Here is a 20239-nt window from a genome sequence, read left to right on the forward strand (position 1 = left end):
CATAGTAAGCTTCAAATGCTATTCATGCTATTTTGAAATAATTTAAGTCTTAAGGCTGGAGGATAAGACTTCACAAACTACATAACCAGAATGTGTACATTTGAGCAAGTATCATCAGAGGTCACATCTAGAAATAATGTACTTATTTCATGATACTTCTCTTATTCAAAGTAGTTTTTGAAATATCTTTTCAAAACTGCTTTAAAAACCTGAAGATAGACTATGTGAGAATATTAAATCTCATTTTTAACCCAAAATGGAATTGTTGGCCTGATCTGCCAAGCATGTCTAAGAATCTGCCAAGCATGTCTAAGAATGACTTATGGCTATTTCTAAATATATAGTTAACTATTCATCCTTCTATAAAGATTTGTGAACAGTGAGGACAGCCTATGTAGTAGACTGTAAATGCACAGTTGAAAGAAATGCCAAAAACATCCTAAGCAATGTACACAGCCTCCCAAGGGGACAACTTGGAAGGGGCAGGCTCTCAGTAGGCTGCCTCAGTTCTGGTGTGCTCGTTAACACTCAGAATTATTATTATTTTTGTTCACTCTTGGGCATATAATTGCTGATTTGATCACATAGAAAGACTGTTCTGATCCCAAGCCTGGAGAACCTCAGACAAATCTCTCATCATGAAGAGAATAAGCTTGCACAACATGCTCAGGGGACACTTACTGAAAGTACAGAGGGAGTTCAGTTCAACACATGGATCTTCCCCTACCACAGGTCAGTGGGTCTTCCCTCCTGTCCGGCTGTAGTTCCAAGGATATCCCCCTGCTTGGTGACAAGGTTATGGGGACCCTAGGAGGAAGCTTATGTTCTTTCACAATTAACCTATTTTCAAGCAAAATACTTTCTCTCTTTATCTCTTCAGTGGCCAACAGCAATCTGATAGCATGATAGAAACCAGCACTTGGACCAGTCCTGTTCAGTGACTCACAGCTCTCATTCAGGTTTTCTTTCCAAACATTTGTTTCTGGATCCTGGTTCACTGCTGCAGAGTTCCCCAACTCAATGTGAGTTGGCATCATCAAGATCACAGTGTCTAAATCTAGGAGAGTCATTACCAGTATTCTGCTATCAAGAGTTGCCTCTTTTCAGAGTAAAAGGCATACACTGGTCACTTTCAGTAATGAAGAAGGCACAGTCCTGAGAGATGTTACACACATAAAGAACTTTATAGGAATCTAGCACCTTTTCTTTCATTTGTTCACTTTAGATACAGAATCTCTAGGGCCAAATTGGGGGAGAAATGCCATTCTAGCTGTAGAAAGAGAAGAAAGGAGTCTCTCTATATATAGGTTCTAGAAACTAATATTTTCAAGGTTAAGGTGAAAGTTTTCTTAAAAATGCAGGAGACAGGAAAAAACAGAGTACAAATGATATCACCACACATGAAAGCACTTTACATTTTTGCTTTAAAACCAGGTCAAATTCTCTTTAAATGTACGCTAAACTGATTTGTTCTTTACGAAGTCCTGAACTTGGCATAAAAACAATTTCCAGCCTGAATAAAGTCGTTTTTTTAAATAAATCTCATTTCTGCAACTAAGCTAGCTATAGAGATGATGGTTAAAAAGAGACTGCTTATACCGAATTTCAATATGCACAAGACCTGAATAAGGTATTGCTCACATAGGATGGGCAGGTGCTTATATTTTGGTAAAACGAGTGAAAACCCTTCTTATAATTTATTTTAAAAAGGAGGGGGCACCGATTACAGAAAGATCATTTAAATTACAAGAACAAAAGGAGAGTTCTTCAAATTCTCAAAGCTAGAGCCTGAACCTTTAAGGCTACTTAAACCAAAATATTCTGGAATTCTACATTTCTAAGAAATCTCTTGAGGGATTATTTCAGAAGAAAGAGATCAGTGAAAGAAGTCAGCTACCAGAATAATTTACTGTAGAGAAATTGCATAAAAAGTAGCTATGAGGCCAGGTGCAGTGGCTCACGCCTGTAATCCCAGCACTTTGGGAGGCTGAGGCGGGCAGATCACGAGATCAGGAAATCGAGACCATCCTGTGAATGGTGAAACTCCGTCTCTACTAAAAATACAAAAAATTAGCCGGGCATGGTGGCGGGCACCTATAGTCCCCGCTACTCGGGAGGCTGAGGCAGGAAAATGGCGTGAATCCAAGAGGTGGAGCTTGCAGTGAGCCGAGATCGCGCCACTGCACTCCAGCCTGGGCAACAGAGTGAGACTCTGTCTCAAAAAAAATAAATAAATAAAAAAGAGCTAAGAAACATTACAAGAGCATTTGTTTAAGTGGACAGAAAACTGAAGCCAAAAGGCTAGAATAGCTTTTGACATCAACCCAGTGATAAAATGTTGGAACTATCCACTTAGGGGTTCTGACTCCAAAAGAAGATCTCAGATAAGTTGAAAAAGGCATTCTAAGAAACGCTGGAGATAAAATCAGGCTTATATGACATACTGATTAATAGATGTTATGGGTTAATAGGATACCTAGTTTTATGTAGGTATTGGTTTTCTTTACAAACTGCTGTTTGGGAGACTGTCTGATTTGCTCTTTAGTATCTATGCTTAGTTGTTTTATTAAAGACTCCTTGTTTTCGTCCAAGAGGAAATTGAGTTGGAAAATAACCACACCCATGAGAAGACTGGTGGCTCCAGTCAAAAGGCAAAAGCTAAGCTATCTCTGACCCCTTGATGGCAGCCCAAGAGCAAACCATTCACCTTAACCTGTAAAGCAAAAACACACTTCCTTCTAAAGATGGTGAATTGACAACTACGAAAAGTTAGTGAAGGGTAAGAAAGCAGAAATACATACTAAGCAAATTACTATGACAGTAGCCTAAAATACTTTTCTGAACAAAAACTTGGATACATACAGCCCATCTAGCCAAGACTCAGGCTAGCTGTCTATCAAACTGGATAAGCTATAAAAATTACACTAGCTGGAACCATAAATCATAAAAACTTACTAAACTGGCACGAAGTTTCAGAGGTATAAATATGTTAGAGAACAACACTAGGAAGTAGTGGTACTAAGTAGTAAGAAGTAAAAAAATAATTTGAGCTTTTTCTATCTTATACATGGAGGTTCTTTGCCATCTGACCAAAAACGCATTACCGGATATGACCAAGAAAAGGGGTGGGGGTGGGGGAGCAGACAGATCTGATACACTGGTTCACAATGAGAATTCCAGGCTTCTCTAGTTGCCTGGAGCATAGTAATATGATTTTCCAGCACATTAGGGAAGCAAAAGTAGAACCAGAAAGCCTATGTACTGGCTAGATTTTGTTAATGTCACTTAAAATGGAGGAAAAAATCCTAGCAAGATACCAAATAGAGTGCAGCAGATGGTAAACAAATATTATGAAGCAATCTTCACAAAATCTGCAGTGTGTCACAAATATACAAAATGGCAGAGTTTGGGAAAAGAGAATCATAACAGGCCATATGTTGTTAGCGATTTTATTTGAAGCAACATGCAATCCAAAAGAAAAACCAAGAAGAGAAACATAAAGGCCCAATAGAGAGGAGAGGCAGCCTCAGGTAAGGGGCGGTCAGAATGGCCTACTGAGTAAACAGCAGACAAACAGCAGACTCAGGGAGCTCTCAGACAAACAGCACCCACTGCGGTGACAGGGGCTCAAGAAAGCTTTCAAGAGAAACAATCTAGCTTCTACACAGAGCTACAGAAAGTTAAGGCAATATATTATATGTCATTTGTCACACTCCTTCTGTGCCAGGTGGCAATTGGAACTACTGCAAAGGCAGTTTTCCCAGGTAAGAGAAAAGAAATGAAAACATAATTGTAGGAGTGAGAAAGACATCAACAGGAAACTAACATAAAAGATGTTAAGTTTAAAGCCCTTCTCAGGCAAGGAGTTAATGACTTGGGCAGGACTAGAGGCCGTACTTTCCATGGCCACATCTTCATATCCATGAGTTTTAATTTATCTTCCTGCTTCCCTCTTCCTGATTCCTTCCTTACTTCTTTGCTTTCTTCCTCCTTCCAGCAAATAAAAGTACCCACTAGGTGGCAGGCACTGTTCTGGGCACTGGGACAGTAACAGTGAAAAAGGAAAAAACAAACAAAATCCTGCTCTCATGGAACTTACACTCTAGTAGAAAGAGACTGAAGGAGGTGAGGGAGTGGGCCATGCTGATAGCTGGGGAAAGACTGTTCCAGGCAGAGGGAGCAGCTAATACAAAGGCCCTGGGTCAGAGGAATGCCTAGCATGTTTGACAGACAAAAAGAAAGCCAGAGTGGCTACAACAGAATGAGAGATGGGCGGAGAAATTCACCGGGTTCACAGAAACAATGGTGGGACAGGTTGAGGCCACATGTGAAAATGCAGAGCCTTGCAGGGCATTTTAAGGACTTGGTCTTTTACTTTGGAATGAGATGGAAATCACTGGAGGGTTGTAAGCGTGGTGGTGTCACCTGACTTCTAAAAGAATCACTCTGGCTGCCATGTGGAAAAGTGGCTGTATAGAGGCAAAAGTAGAACAGGGAGACCAGTTAGGAGGCCACTGTCCTAATCCTGGTGAGAAATGATGGTGGCCTCAACCAAGCTGAGGTTTTGAGAAGTCATCACATGCTGGATAAATTTGAAGATAGAGCCAACAGGACTTGCTGATGAATGGGATATAGAAAGTTTATCCTTATTACTTCACTATTCAACCATCCATGCATTCCAGAAACACATACAGAGTGTCTCTTATGTGCCAGGTACTATGGTAGGGATTCAAAAATAAGCTGCACTGTCTACTGACCTTAAGGAACAACTAGTCTGGTGCTTGAGTAAAGGACCCAGACTTCTTAATTTTCATACAAATCAGCAAGACTATTAACAAGAAATGACTACTCTCATAAGACTAAAAGGGATTTGGACTTTTTGCATCAGTAATATTTAAAGCCAAAATTTCAACAAATTAAAGCTCTCTTATTTGCCTCAAACTCTAGGATGCATAATTAACTCTTAAATGTTAAATAATTTTCAGGCTCAGTGTAGTTTTATTGTGACAATTTTTCACTAACTTACCTAGTTTTACTTAAAAACGACCCTTTATCTTTTTACACATACAATTGTTTAAGGAAATGAAACTTCATTTCTTCCAAATATTTTATGATTCAGACTCTTCTCTGAAGCAAAAAGAGGCTCCCACCCAACTATTCTTAACAAGATTGTCATGGCCATCTGAACATAAGAGTATCTCCTACAGGTGTCACTCCAGTTATCAGCTATAGTTGTTTCCTACACTCTGAGAATTTACAACTTCCAGAATTGCAATTTTGCCTTAAATGGTCATACGGTCATACTATGTCAAATTTAAAACGAGATGTGACGTGTTGGTTTAAAGATTTCCACTCTAAGTACAAAATAATCTTACAGCAGTTCATAAAACAGCTAAAAATGATTCTGTGCAATGAGAAGAGACTATAAACTAGTCAAAGTTGAAGGAAGGCACAAATTCAATAAATATTTATCCTATAACCATGTTTTCTGAACCAAACTCAGATGCACGGTTTGACAAATGTGAAAACACTTGCGAGAGCTACAGATCAGAATACATGAGTGTCATGGAAAAGTGAAACCACATGGTTTTTATAGGTTTAAGACAGCATTTGTCTACATGGACTTAAAACGCATGTTTCAAGTCACCAGTGAGATTTTACTGTCCAGGAACACCAATCCAACAGTCATTTTACAGTAGTTATTTCTCTAGAGAAAATGCAGGCAGAGGAACACGAGTAACAGATATGCACAGGAAATGCATTAGTGGGCACGGTTGATTTTTATCACCTCATGTGTTGGTGTACTCATTAATCTGCTAATGAAACTGTGAAAATCAGCAGGGGTCTCTGGGCCTATATGAATGTCAAGCTCTTACAGCATATGTAGAACCCAGAAATGCAAACACACACGATTTTTTATGGTTATGGAATTTAGCTTCATCTCAGAAAGGTTCTCACATCTGGGAAAGAAAAATTATTCAACAACTGGTGTGGAATCAGCTATCTGCTTGAAAAATAAAGTTGGATGCCCACCTGATTTATTTCACCAAAATAAACTGAAGATGGTGCAAGAATTAAGAAAAATAAGGGCTGGGAGCAGTGCCTCACACCTGTAATGCCAGCACTTTGGGAGGCTGACGCGGGTGGATCACCTGAGGTCAGGAGTTCGAGACCAGCCTGACCAACATGGTGAAACTCCGTCTCTACTAAAAAATACAAAAATTAGCCAGGCATGGTGGTGGGCACCTGTAATTTCAGCTACTAGGGAAGCTGAGGCAGGAGAATGGCATAAACCCAGGAGGCGGAGCTTGCAGTGAGCTGAGATCCGGCCACTGCACTCCAGCCTGGGTGACAGAGCCAGACTCCGTCTCAAAAAAAAAATAAAAATTCTGAACTTTGCATTAAAAATACATGCTTTTTATAAAAACCCACAATATGACACATACAAACATACAAATTTATATACATAACTGTGTGTGTGTTTAACCTCATTAAAGTAGAAGGAAAAAAGAATATGAATGAATGCTTCTTCAATATCCTGGACTGTAGAAGACCTTCCTAAGCAGGACATAAACCCACAAGTTACAAAGGAAAATAAGTAAGTTTGACCATGTAAAAACTTTAAACTTCTCTATGGAAAAAAGAAGAGAGAATAAAAAGACCAGAACAAACTGAAAAGAGCAAAAACATTTGTAATACACAAGACAAAGGGACAGCCTTAATATTGGAAAACCCTTAAATCAATAGAAAAAGATAAATAACCAAATAGAAAAACAGGCAAAGGTGACAAATAGTTTATAGAAATTAAATACAAATAGCTGGCCAGGGGCGGTGGCTCACACCTGTAATCCCAGCATTTTGGGGGGCTGAGACGGGCAGATCACCTGAGGTCAGGAGTTCGAGACCAGTCTGGTCAACATGGTGAAACCCCCGTATCTACTAAAGCTACAAAACAATTAGCCAGGTGTGGTGGTGCATGCCTGTAGTACCAGCTACTTGGGAGGCTGAGGCAGGAGAATCACTTGAACCCCTGAGGCGGAGGTTGCAGTGAGCTGAGATCAGGCCACTGCACTCCAGCCTAGGCAACAGAGTGAGACTCTGTCTCAAAAAAAAAAGGAAAGTAAATACAAAAAATACAAATAGCCAAATACAAATGAGAATATATTCAACCTCATTTACAATTTAAAAACTATAAAATAAAACAGTAATATAGTAATCTTTTTCACCTATCAAACTGACATTGACTAAAAGGTTTGCTAATGTCCAGAGTTGATGGGATTGGACAGGGAAATGGGCCTTCTCACACACTGTTGATGAGAGTGTAGATTGGTTCTGCCTTTTGGTGAGCAAACGCAGTAAGATATTGAAATTTAAATATGGGTACTCTCTGTCTCAGCAGTTCCAACTCTAAGAATTTATCTTACAAATTTATTTCCACAATGATATGGTTTGAACATTTGTCCCCTCCAAATCTCATATTGAAAAGTGATCCCCAGTGTTGCAGGTGGGGCCTGGCAGGAGGTGTTTTGGTCTTGGGGGTGGATACCCCATGAATGATTCAGTGCCCTTTCCATGGCAGTGAGTTCTCACGCTGTTGGTTCATGTGAGAAACTGGTTGGTTGAAGGAGCCTGGCACCTCCTCTGCTCTCTCTTGACACGTGACACGCCTGCTGCCCATTCCCCTTCCACCATAAGTAAAAGTTTCCTCAGCAGAAGGCAAGCAGATGCTAGTGCCATGCTTGTACAGCCTGTAGAACTGTGAGCTCTAGATGTAAGGGAGAATAAGGACCTAAAAGAGGTCCTTTTAATAAGAAAACAAGGTTTAGGACCATCAGCCAAAAGGTGAGTTCAGCAGACAGATGTCCCTCTCCTCATCCAGCCCTAACTTCCCTTGGAAACACCATGCCCAGAAAAAAAAATCAGAAAGAATATAGCCCCTTGGGTTTGACCCCCTTGGGTCAGTCAAATGTGGGAATTTGAATTTGGAGGCCTGAATTGTCTACCACCAACCAATTATATCCCATGCTCAGGCTATAACACAAATAATTCAAAAAAGCAAATTACTCATTTAGATTTAGACATGTGCATTTTATAATTTTCATTTGAATGTGGACTCACATAACATTCCACTCATTCAACAAGTGTGTTCCTCTAAGGCAGCAAGCTCATTACTAAGAAGAGAGAAAGAGTGGAATAAAACATGGTACATAACACCAAGTGACTCAAAATGGAGTGAGGGAAGGTAACATGCACATACCGACCAGAAGGCAGGCTGAAGGGGTTCCCTGCTCTAGTAAAGGTGAAGAGAGATTAATGCCATCTGGAATCACCAGAGGTTTCACTGAAGAGACGCCATTTCTCAGAACTGGAGAATCTGTAACATTATCTGACCTTTCCCCTCTTTTCCACTCACTCAACTCTTTTTCTCTACATTTATACAAAACAGGTACATTTGACAGCTACCCTCTCTCTTGTTGCTTAATTCGTATCACTAACTATAACACCATTTCTTTTGTATAAGATATCAATTAGCGTTAGGTATATTTTCAGTATTAAATGTATTACTATAAGGCCTGGTGCAGTGGCTCACACCTGTAATCCCAACACTTTGAGAGGCTGAGGAGGGTGGATTGCTTGAGCCCAGGAGTTCAAGACCAGGTTGGGCAAATTAGTCAAAGCCTATCTCTACAAAATATACAAAAGTTAGCCAGTGTGGTGGCATGCACCTATAGTCCCAGTTACTCAGGAGGCTGAGGTGGGAGGATTGCTTGAGTCTGGGAGGCAGAGGTTACAGTGAGCTGAGATCGCACCACTGCACTCTCCAGCCTGGGTGACAGAGCCAGACCATTTCAAAAAACCAAAAATGTATTACTATAAGTATTTCTTTTATTAAAGTTGTATTTATTCAAGGGTTGTTCCATTATACCCATAAGCCACTGAAATATTTCCAAAATTCCAGTAAATTAGCTTATAAGCTATATCTTCTCAATTATTTCTTAAACATAGATTCCGCTTATTGGTTCGGATTTTTGGTTAAGAAAAAAAGTAACCATAAAATAATCATGAAAAAAGCCTGCCTAGGATTTCAAGTCTATAGTTGAAAGTAATGATAATCCAAACACACACAAAAAAACTAAGAACTGTCATTATTTTGTCTGTGGGTGTGTTTTGTATTTACTGTTTTTCATCTAAAACTGGCCCACATGCAGATGGGCACAGAGTTGCTGCCATTGATGGAGCAAAAGATACAGCACGGTATCACAGAACCTAAACCTGTAGTAGTAGAGGTTTATCTATATTTACACTTAACAGGTTTTTGACACACTTGGGGATAAGGAGTGCAAGTTTTATAGTCAAAAAAATGTGTGTTTGAACCTGGGCTTCACTCTTCCAAGCAATCACATTCAGCAATCATTTCAGGCCTCTGAGCTTGTTTCCTCACAGGTATAATTTTCCTATTTCACAGAGTCAGTATAAAGATTACTAACAACTTAGGCAAATCATCTAGTACACTGCTTGGCACAGAGCAAGCTATCAATGAATGATAGTTAAAATAATCAGTATTATTATTATTATGAACCCTACCTGGAAGCCAATGAGGCAGGCACAGGCACATCAAGCCACTTTGGGGACCCGAAAAGCACAAAGTACAAAGTAAACTTCTTTTTACCATGGATAAGAACAACCAGAATATGTGACTTCAATAATTATGACAACTCTCAAAACAAGCTCAGTACAGTGGTTGAGAATATACACTTTGGAAACTACTCCAGAAATTCCACTTTACGACTTAACAGCTGCGAGACTTTGAGCAAGTTGCTTAAAGAACACTTCCTTTCCTCAACCAAAACAGAGCTAATAACAGTCCTTTTAAGTACTTAGTGGGTACAGTGGCTCACACCTATAATCCCAGTACTTTGAAAGGCCAAGATGGGAGGATCACCTGAGGTCATGAGTTCAAGACCAGCCTGAGCAACACAGCAAGACCCCATTTCTACATAAAAAATTTTTAATTAGCCAGGCATGGAGGTGGGTGCCTGCAGTCCCAGCTACTCGAGAGGCTGAGGCAGGAAGATCACTTGAGCCCAGGAGTTTCAGGCTGCCGTGAGCTATGATCATGTCACTGCACTCCCGCCTGGGCAACAGAGCAATACTCTCTCTCAAAAAAATAACAAGTACTTCGTGGGGATCTTGTGACGGTTAAAAGAAGTAAAATAACCCGTGGAATGCTCTTAGCAAAGCATCTATCAGTAGTAAGTACTCCGAATGGTAACTATCAGACTGTCCATGAAACCCATGGCACCCACAAGGAGTTACTGCAAAGAGTCTGAATAAAGCTTACAACACTAGTGTATGTATTTCAGACAGATGTACTATTTTTCTATAGCACAGAGTTCAATGTGACTAACAAAATGCTAATTACATTAAGAGTTCTACTCATTATAGCTTTTAAAAACAGGTAATGATTGTTGAAAAATGTTCAAACAATAGAGAAATATATAAAGTAAAAAGTGTGCTCATTCATCCACCCCGCTAACCCAAGCTTCAGGCCCCAAGTCCATTTTCCAGGTCACTGGAAAGTAAGTCACTGGAAAGTACTGTAGTAGGCACTCTTCAGATCCTATCTTTCAATACACACATAAAGTTGGGGAAGTGGGGTTGGATTTTTTACAAAATGGGATAATACTATATGCATTATTGGTTTATTCAACAATATTTCACAGATACCTTTCCATATCAATGTAAAAAATCCTAACTCATTCTTTTTAGTTACTGTTTAATGCTTTGAATTATAAATAAATTGTAATTTATTAATCCATTATACTAGGCTTTTAGTTTACCTCTAATTTTTTGCTGTTGAAAATAATCCCACAAGCCTGAGCCAGGAGGTCAAGGCTACAGCAAGCTGTAATCTCACTACTGCACTCCAGCTTGGGCAAAAGAGTAAGATCCTATCTCCATAATAAATAATCCCACAATGGGCCAGGCACAGTGGCTTACATCTATAATCCCAACACTTAGGGAGGTCAAGGCAGGAGGCTCACTTGAGGCAAGGAGTTCAAGACTAGCCTGGACAACATAGCAAGACCCCATCTCCACATAAAATTTAAAAATTGGCCAAGCATAGTGGTGTATGCCTGTAGTCCCAGCTACTTGGGAGGCTGAGATGGGAGGATTGTTTAAGCCAGGAGTTCGAGGTTACAGTGAGCCATCGTGCCACAGCATTCCAGGTGTGGCACCAAGGCAAGATCCTGTCTCTAAAAACAGTAATAATAATAATCATCATCTCACAATGAACACCTTGTTTGAAGGGCATTCAACACATGTGTAGCTATTTCTGTTGAACAGCTTCCTAAAAGTGGATCTGCTAAGTTAAAGGTTTTGCACATTTTATATGTTGATAAGAAATGCCAAATTATCCTCTAAAAAGGAAGTACCCATTGTATTCTCTGTAAGTAACCATCTTCATAAAAAACAGAAACAAAAAAGTATCCTATCATGCAGAGAAACTGAAATTTTTCGACGTTAAGAAGTGGCCCTCTGGCCAGGCGCGGTGGCTCATACTTGTAATCCCAGCACTTTGTGAGGCTGAGGTGAGTGGATCACTTGAGGTCAGGAGTTCAAGACCAGCCTGGCCAACATGGCAAAACCCTGTCTCTACTAAAAATACAAAAATTAATCGGGCGTGGTAGCACATATGTGTAATCTCAGCTACTCAGGAGGCTGAGGTATGAGAACTGTTTGAACTCAGGAGGCAGAGGTTGCAGTGAGCTGAGATTACACCACTGCCCTCCAGCCTGGGCAATATAGCGAGACTTTGTGGCCAAAAAAAAAAGTAGCCCTCATCTAAAAAAAAAAAAAAAAACTACAGTTCTAAATCCTTACTTCATTCCTCTCAGCATCTGAGCCCCTATGCTACTGACTATCTCATCTTAGCATGACTCATTCCATGATGTCCTCTGCAATGACCTGGTTCATGTCAAAACAGTTTTCTAGTCCCCAAGTCACCCTGGCCCTGTCCCCAGGCCAACTGTGGGGAGAAAGGAAGCACTAAAGACCTGAAGTGTTCCTGTCACCATCTAGCATCCCTGCCAAGCCCCACTAAAACAGAATTATTCCATGTAATGCTCATGGTAAAAGCTCTACTTTGTTTCCATGTTTTAAAGCAGCAATGGATTAAAATCTCTTAATAATCACTGGCCTACAGGTAGTTTACGTTTCATTTTGTCCCACAATATTATTACAATCAGGAGCAAGAGCAGATAAAGGTCATGCTGGTAATTAAAGCTATATCGTAGAAATATGCTCACCCAAGATATGATTAAATAAGAAAATATTACTCAGTTCAGTATCATCATTAAACTTGTATTAATTTATAAATATTTAAATGTACCATATGATGGTCATAAATAATGTTTTTGTCAGTTTCTAAAGTAATGCAACCCATAAACCCTTTAAAAAATGACTGCAGAAAGGAATAGTCAAGAAAGTATATAAGCCAGACTTACATTCAAATGCTGTAGTTGTTGCTTCAGGCAGAACCTGGCCTATCACATCCTAAACAAAGAAAGAATAAAGAAACACAATTAGCCATCTTCTTTATTGCTAACATGTGGCAAATCCTAGAGGAAATATGAGAACCTGGGAAAGATTTTTGAAACGTTAGCATAAACAATAAAAACATTAGCTCATAATCACACTTAGCCCAGCAACATAAACCCAGAGTTTAAATCTCTATTCCAGGAAGAAAAATCTTTAAGAAACCTTTTCCACATTTTATTAATAACATAATATTTTATTCTCAATTCAACAGTGTAAATACAAATACACTGTTGTGTATTTACAAAAACTTGGTTTCTTCTATGGGAGGCTGTGGAATACAGTACAGTTGAAAGAGAAAGGGGTTTTGAGAGTCAGACTGATGTAGGTCTGAATCTCTGCTCTGCACTTATCATTAAACGAATGACTTGGAAAAAAAATCACCTAACCTCTCTGAGCCTCAATTTGATTACCCTCCAAAATGGGTCTAGTAATACTTACAGAGATAGTGTAAAAATTAATCTAATAAACATAAGCTTAGACCTAGCGCATTGAAGACATTCCACAAATGTAGTTCCTGATATACAACAAGCAACGCTGTGCCTCGCACTCATAATGGTAGTTCAACACACAAGTTTCCCTGATGATATAAACCCATTATGCTACATTTAACACAAACGGTTCTTATCAACCTTTACTCTTAAGCAATAGAAAACATACTTAATGACACCGAAATAAGGTTAATCTAGCCTACAACAAAAATCTAAAAAGTGTATATAATCTGACATCAATGTTTAAATAAATCTCTAAAGTTGAAAACATATGAAAATTAGTATACTGAGACAGCTTAATTGAATAAGCACAGAACACCTAAACTCTGGGGAAAGTGACCCTCCATCACGTCCAGTCCAACTCCAATGGCCTGCAAACCTCATTTCTCTCCGGGAGCTCTGCCACAATGTCCCTCCCAGGCTGCACCAGAACTGGCACCAGGCAGCCGCTGACAAAGCCGCTTGCAGTATTTCTCAGCAGGGAGCTCACAGCCTTTCCAAGCAGGGCACTTAGCAGAGTGGCGGCTGCAACTTCCTTCTAAAGGCAATTCTTTAGAAGCTTTTGCTGCAGTGGCAATTTGCATAATAGTCTTGTCTCTATAGTGTTTTGTTTTTTTTTTTTCAAAAATAAATCTGTGAATATAAAACTGATCAAAGAGAACTATCTTAGGCAGCCCTTGCTCATTACAGCCAAAAGAGATTATTTTTTTCTGACTCTAGTCTTCACAGATGAAACATCAACTTTTTGAGGAAGTATCTATAAAAGATTTTAGTGTTAAAAAATTCTTTCTACACTCTCATAGTTAGAAAGTATTTATTGATAGGAAATGGTAAAGGGAGTACAGAATAAAGCACACAGGCAATCCAGTGGAAAGCCTGAAAACATGAAATTGCAGCCAAACAGCTACGGCTAGATGCTAGCTCTCTCGCACAACTGAGTCCACGAAATATCTGTGCCTCAGTTTCCTCATGTGTAATATCAGATCTTAGCTGTACCTACCAAATGAGTTAGTATTTGTAAAGTGCTCAGAAGAGTGTCTAGCACATGGCAAGTGCCCTACTAGTGTCTGGTAAATAAATAAAACACTTATGACTGGAATATTACAGAGCTTACCTCATAATAAAACTTTGAAATTCCAGCACCCAACAATCAGTGGAGGATGGTGATTCACTCACTGACTTCATCCTTCAACAGTATTTATTGAACACCCATTCTAGCCAGTGTAGGTTTTAAAAAATGAGGGGAAAACAACTGCTCCATCCCCAACTCTCTAAGTTATCACCGGTTATTTCCAGGAAACTCTGATCTTGAGATGTGAACTCTGCCTCTATAGTGTTAGCAAACTAATTTAAGCTCCTTCCCACTTCGGAATAGCAGACCCCATCAAACTGCAGAGTTCTAACCACCACCTGAAAACCTGCTCAGTGGCAATGGCATGTCTTAGCCCATCGACATAAACGAGGCGCTACACATGCTTCTCATCTGATAGAGGAAAAGGGAGAAAGAACAAAGCAAACTTGAGTGAGAGAATCATGTGAACACAACCACTTTGTTCTTTAAAGCAAATAAAGTGGGGCTATCATAATGACAAAGAGGTAAGAAGTTTAAACATCAGTAATATCTACTGGTCATTTTAAAGCAGGGTACATTTGATGATTTTATATACATTTTCCAGCTAAAGTGACTTCTACTCTCAACAATATAACATGTACCTAACCTAAAGAAGGTTTCAAAAGAAAACCAGGATGGGCGCAGTGGCTCACACCTATAATCCCAGCACTTCGGGGGGCCTAAGTGGGTGGATCACTTGAGGTCAGGAGTTGGAGACCAGCCTGGCCAACATGGTGAAACCCTGTCTCTACTAAAAATACAAAAAAATCAGCTGGACATGTGGTATGTACCTGTAATCCCAGCTGCTCAGGAGGCTAAAGCAGGAGAATCACCTGAACCTGGGAGGCAGAGGTTGCAGTGAGCCGAGATCACACCACTGCATTCCAGCCTGAGCAACAGAGTGAGACTCCACCTCAAAAAAAAAAAAAAAGAAAGAAAGAAAGAAAAAGAAAACTGAAGTTTACATATCTTGATGATGACCATTTTTTGATGCTTTTCTTCTTCCTTTCAAAAAATCAGACAAATATCTGACAGATCCAAAACATAATTGAGTATCTACAACATGCCAGGAACATAAAGATCACAAAGCTGTAGGCTACAGGAGAATAAAACTTGATCCTTGACTTTAGGAAGATTATAAACTGGTTATAGAGATAAAGACAAACCTGAAAGACTAGTAATATAAAACACTTGAGTATAAGCACCAAACAAAAGACATAAATAGCAAATAGTATTTGGTAACTCAGGAGAAAGGAAAAATCACACTCAATTTAGACAGAAATCTTTGTGTGTCTGTGTGTGTGTGTTTTCTTCTTTTTTGAGATAGGGTCTCACTGTGTGACCCAAGCTGGAATGTAGTGGTGCAATCACGGCTCACTATAGCCTCAACCTCTGGGTTCAAGAGATTTTCTCATCTCAGCCTCCCTAACAGCTGGTACTACAGGTGTGTGCCACTAATTTTTGCATTTTTTGTAGAGATGGGGTTTCACCATTTGCCCAGGCTGGTCTCGAACTCCTGGGTTCAAGCAATCCACCCACCTCAGCCTCCCAAAGTGTTAGCATTACAGGCCTAAGCCACCACTCCTGGCCCAGAAGTCTTACAGATGAGGGGAAATCTGAGCTTAGAGACCACAGGACACAAAAAGAAGAGGAGAGAGGGTTGAGCATTCTCTCTCATCACACACTAACTGAACCTCTTGTACAGTTTTCCCAAAACTAGGAATTCAGTCTCCAGGGAAAAAGAGAAACACAGAAAGCTGCAAAACTGAAGACCCAAATGTCTCTACCTTTGAGGGTCAGGTCGGCCTCCATACTTAAGCCAGTCCCTGGTGATTCAGACAAAAGACAAGGCCTAGAGAGACGGAGTAACTTGCCCAGGGTCTCCCAGCTATTTGATGCACAGTGACTGGAGCCCTCAGCTGCTGACTTCAGGTCTGAGACACTCAGTTATGGGTGACTAGGTGACTACAACATGCTTCTGGCATCTGTGTCAGGTTCTGCCAAAAATTAGCTATGTGGCTTTAGCAAGGTATTTTCCCCCTGTGGGGTTCATGCCTCTTCATTTGAAATGAGTCTGAATTAGATGAGGCGATTCTTCCAGGTTCCACGTGGCTTTAAAGTTTAAGGTTCTAAGCCAGAGATGCTGACGTGTCTATTGGTTCTTGCCTTTTCTTGATGAAGAGATGAAATGAACCTGGAGAACAGATCGTAGAAGTCTGCCAGGATCTGGGCTTGAACATTTGCTAAAATGGAGCATTAGGAGATAGCACTGAACACCCACTGCCACAGGTCCTTCGTCAGGCCTTCCTGACAAAACATGCTCCACCTGGGCTTACCTGGCCAAAAGTGTGCAGACACCTGGCATGCTGAGCTCTAGTGGTAGGGCCACTTGTGTAGTGTTTCCTGTTATGCCAGTCAGCCTCAAACCAGGTACAACTTAGAGATGCTCAAGAAACAGAAGACCCAAGTCCAATCCCTTATAATAACAATCCCATCAATAATAACATTAATGGTGTGCTTACTATGTGCTAAGTTTTTCTGAGAGCTTTACATGTATCAACTCAAGGAGTCCTCAGAACTCTAGGAGGTAGGCGTTACTTTCACCCCTCCCCAACTTTTTTTTCACAAATAAAGAAACTGAGATACAGAAGATACTTGCCCCAGTAGTACAACTTGCGATTTAAACAACTTGGCTCCAGAGTTTGTGGTCTTAAACACTGGGCTGTTCTTGAAATAATCACATAATCAAATAATATAATCACATAATAATCAACCTTCCATTGTTTTAAATGAGTAAGAGAAAGCCCGTCTTTCTCATCACAGTCACAATCTCACATAATCTTGCCAAGTCTTTGAGGAAGGTACAAGTTTCCCTGTTTTACAAATAAGGAAACTAAGGCTCAGACAGGTAGACTGACTTGCCTAGTTAGCGGGACAGCTTTCAATTAAACCCAAATTCCTTGACTCTAAACCTCATGTTCTGTCCACAGAACCATAATTGCATGCATCCTCTTTTAAGTTCCTGTCTTAAACAAGTATTCTGGGGTCCTATGAAGAAACAAAAACCAACATACCTATCTCCTCCAGAAGTTTACCATCTAGTGGAGGAGACAAAGTATCACGATCAAACATGTGCTTTGCTGGGGGACCCACACAAAGCTGTGGCAACAGAGAGGTGGGGCTCATAACCAAGAATGACAGAGAAAAAGCACAACTTGGCTTGGAAGGACAGGTGGGAATTGGCCAGTGAAGGGCAGACTGTAGACAGTCTGGACACTTGGGAGAACTGAGAATCAACCTATATAAGTGAGGCACAGAAGTTTATGGGCCTGTGATGAGAGATGACACAGGTGCCAGGCAGACAGGGGCCAATCCAGATGTGCTTAGAGGACCATGTGAAGGAGCCTGGGCCTTATCATGAGGGGAAATCTGTGTGTGCGTGACTGTGTGGAGAACTCTGGATACAAAGAGAAGGACGGCATTTGATGCACAATATGGAAAGCTCCCGGCCAAGGCACCCAAAAATGTGCATGGCCTGGGCAGTCAGGAACATCCAGAACTCAAAATGAAGTTATAGAAATCAAATTTTGACTGAGTTACCCAAGACAATGAAAAATGACATCACAAATCTTCCTCTTCCCAAGATCCTGCCACCTTGCCCACTCTTAACTTGCAGGTAAGTTCCACTACAAATCTGCGGCTAGCAATGTGCTTTTCGGAATGTCCGCTTCTGTCTTCCATGCTTCAGTTATTCAGCATGTAGAATGGGCCACAAGGCACCCTGTCTATCTCGAATACCAGAAAGATCAGAAGTGGCTGCAACATGTAGGGAAAGAAACCTGCTAAGTCAGTGAAACACAATTGTAGTTCTGGTATTGAGCTCACAGCTTTGGAAAAGCCATTTCACCTCACCGCTCCTAACTATCTGCAAAAAAGAAACATGAGCTGAACAGGCCACCTACAGTGTTACACCCTGCTCTAAAATTCCATCATTTTATTTGAAATATATTCTGAATAATCTGAAAGTAAAATATCACCAATTCTAAGATGCACATTTTCCCTCAATTTTACTATCTCTGAAACTGGACTGATTTTAATAACAGATGATGTGTCATACTGTCATGGGCATGTTTTTCGAAATAAAATGTCTTACATCCAATAATGCTTTAAGTTTGCTCAGGCTGGACACAGTAATTCACACCTGTAATCTCAGTACTTTGGCAAGGCCGAGGCAAGCAAATCGCAGGAGTTCGAGACCAGCCTGGGCAACATGGCAATACCTCATCTCTACAAGATACAAAAATTATCCAGGTGTGGTGGCATGTGCCAGCTACTTGGGAGGCTGAAGTAGGAGAATCACTTGAGCCCAGGAGGCAGAGGCTGCAGTGAGCCGAGATCGTGCCACAGCACTGCAGCCTGAGCAACAGACTGAGGTCCTGTCTCAAAACAAATAAATTAAACAGTGTGCTCAAACACGGTAAGTTAAAGTTGTCCTTTTTCCCTTTCTCAGCTCGTCACCATGTTCAGAGAACTCAGTAGAAAAACAGGGCTGGAATCTGTCCAGGGACATTCCCTGAAACACTTGGGGGAAAAAAACCTCTCTTCTAGATTCAGCTATTTCCATTTGCGTGGTTGTATCTATATGTGTGTCCCAGCCCGGGCCATGAGCTCTCTGAGGGCAGGGGTTCAGTCAGCTTGATCTATCTCCCCAGGGTCCTAGACATTTGCCAGGTTTCAGTGGTTGCAATTTATCAATGCTGTGCCTGAAGCAATAAAACTGCCTCCACAGGAAGCCAGCAGTAGCCATTGCCACTAGCTCAGGTCACCAGTGGTCAAGGTGCTGACTACTCAAGTCCCTGAGTCCCCCTTGCTGGGATCTGGACACTGAGATTACCACTCACCAGTACATCCCTGAAGAGTAACTGCGGCCCAGAGTGCACTGTCCAGTCCACCGCGCCACTATTTGGGATCTTGATGCGAATTACCAGCACCTGGTTCTCCATGGCAGGAAAAGGGCCAAGGGCTAGCCACAGCATTACAGGTTAAAGAGGCTCACATCCTTGGGTAGGGGATACCCACTGGCCGCTGGTTAGGAAGGGGCTCCAAGAGGTGACAAGGGGAGTGAGCGGCAGAGGACAGAGGGTGAAAACAAGGGACTGGCGGATGAGGGGGTGGGAAGAGGGGAGGGGTGATCAGGCACGCACCTACAGGCACCGAGCCTGCCCAGGCTGTCGGGGGTCTGAGGTGTCTCCCGGGGAGGGTGCACCGGGAAGCAGGCAGAGGCCCGCAGGAACTAGCTGAGGTCGGAAGGTTCTGGAGTTGAGCGAACGCTATGGTGAAGCTCTCTGCCGCCGTGTGGGTGTGAGGAGACGGCAGGGCAAGGACTTGGTTTGGGGGAGATACAGCGGCAGGTGTCCACCGCTCGTCAGTGGACTAGGAGTGGAGGGGACTCAGTCCGGGGCTATTAAGAAAGAGCCCCAGGGCCGCCACACCACGGAGAGTCCCCACGGGAGGGTCAAGGGGCGAGTCTTCTGCCCCACCGGAGACACAGGGCGCGGCGCGCGCAGGCTGAGCTCCGGCCACCCGAGGCCGCGCGGACCGGCGGCGGCGGCGGCGGCGACGGCGGTAGCGGCAAGAGGAGGAGGAGGAAGGCGGCGGCGACACAGTTACTCCGGAACCAAAACGCGCGGCGCCGGAACCCCGGGAGCCAACGAGCGGGACCCGCCTCCCGCGGCGCCATGTTGGAAAAGGGCAGCGGCTCCCGGGAGGACGCACCCGCGGCGCTGGGAGCTGAGGAACCGGCGCGCGGCGCTTGGCGAGTCGGGGAGAGACTGGTCCTGCTCGCTCAGGAGACCCTCCTCACTCGCGCCCGCGGCGACCGGGTCACGGCCCTTTCGTTTCCCGACCCTGCTTAATGACAGCGAAGTGAAAACATCTACCAAACGAAGGGTGAAAGTGATCTAGGGCTGGAGTCCGTCAAAAGCCAATTTAAGGCTTAACATTGCAGACCGTTTGTCTTTACAAAAGCTTCAAAGAC

At 41.9% G+C, this 20239-nt stretch overlaps 1 protein-coding gene across 2 annotated transcripts in view; it reads right to left on the reverse strand.

Moving 5' to 3' along the window:
• Nucleotides 1-19875, reverse strand: part of MAP2K5 (mitogen-activated protein kinase kinase 5) — a 268480-nt gene extending 248605 nt beyond the window's left edge. For both annotated transcript variants that reach the window (XM_011940344.1, XM_011940343.1), the window contains exons 1-2: nt 19104-19875; nt 12510-12558 (exon numbers count right to left, since the gene is read on the reverse strand). In XM_011940344.1, coding sequence (XP_011795734.1) covers nt 12510-12558; nt 19104-19238 — 184 coding nt within the window. In that variant the 5' untranslated portion in view covers nt 19239-19875. The remainder of the gene's footprint in view (nt 1-12509; nt 12559-19103) is intronic.
• Nucleotides 19876-20239: the final 364 nt, after the last annotated feature.

The sequence above is a fragment of the Colobus angolensis genome, unplaced genomic scaffold, assembly GCF_000951035.1.
Source record: "Colobus angolensis palliatus isolate OR3802 unplaced genomic scaffold, Cang.pa_1.0 Scaffold19, whole genome shotgun sequence".
Lineage (NCBI taxonomy): Eukaryota > Metazoa > Chordata > Mammalia > Primates > Cercopithecidae > Colobus > Colobus angolensis.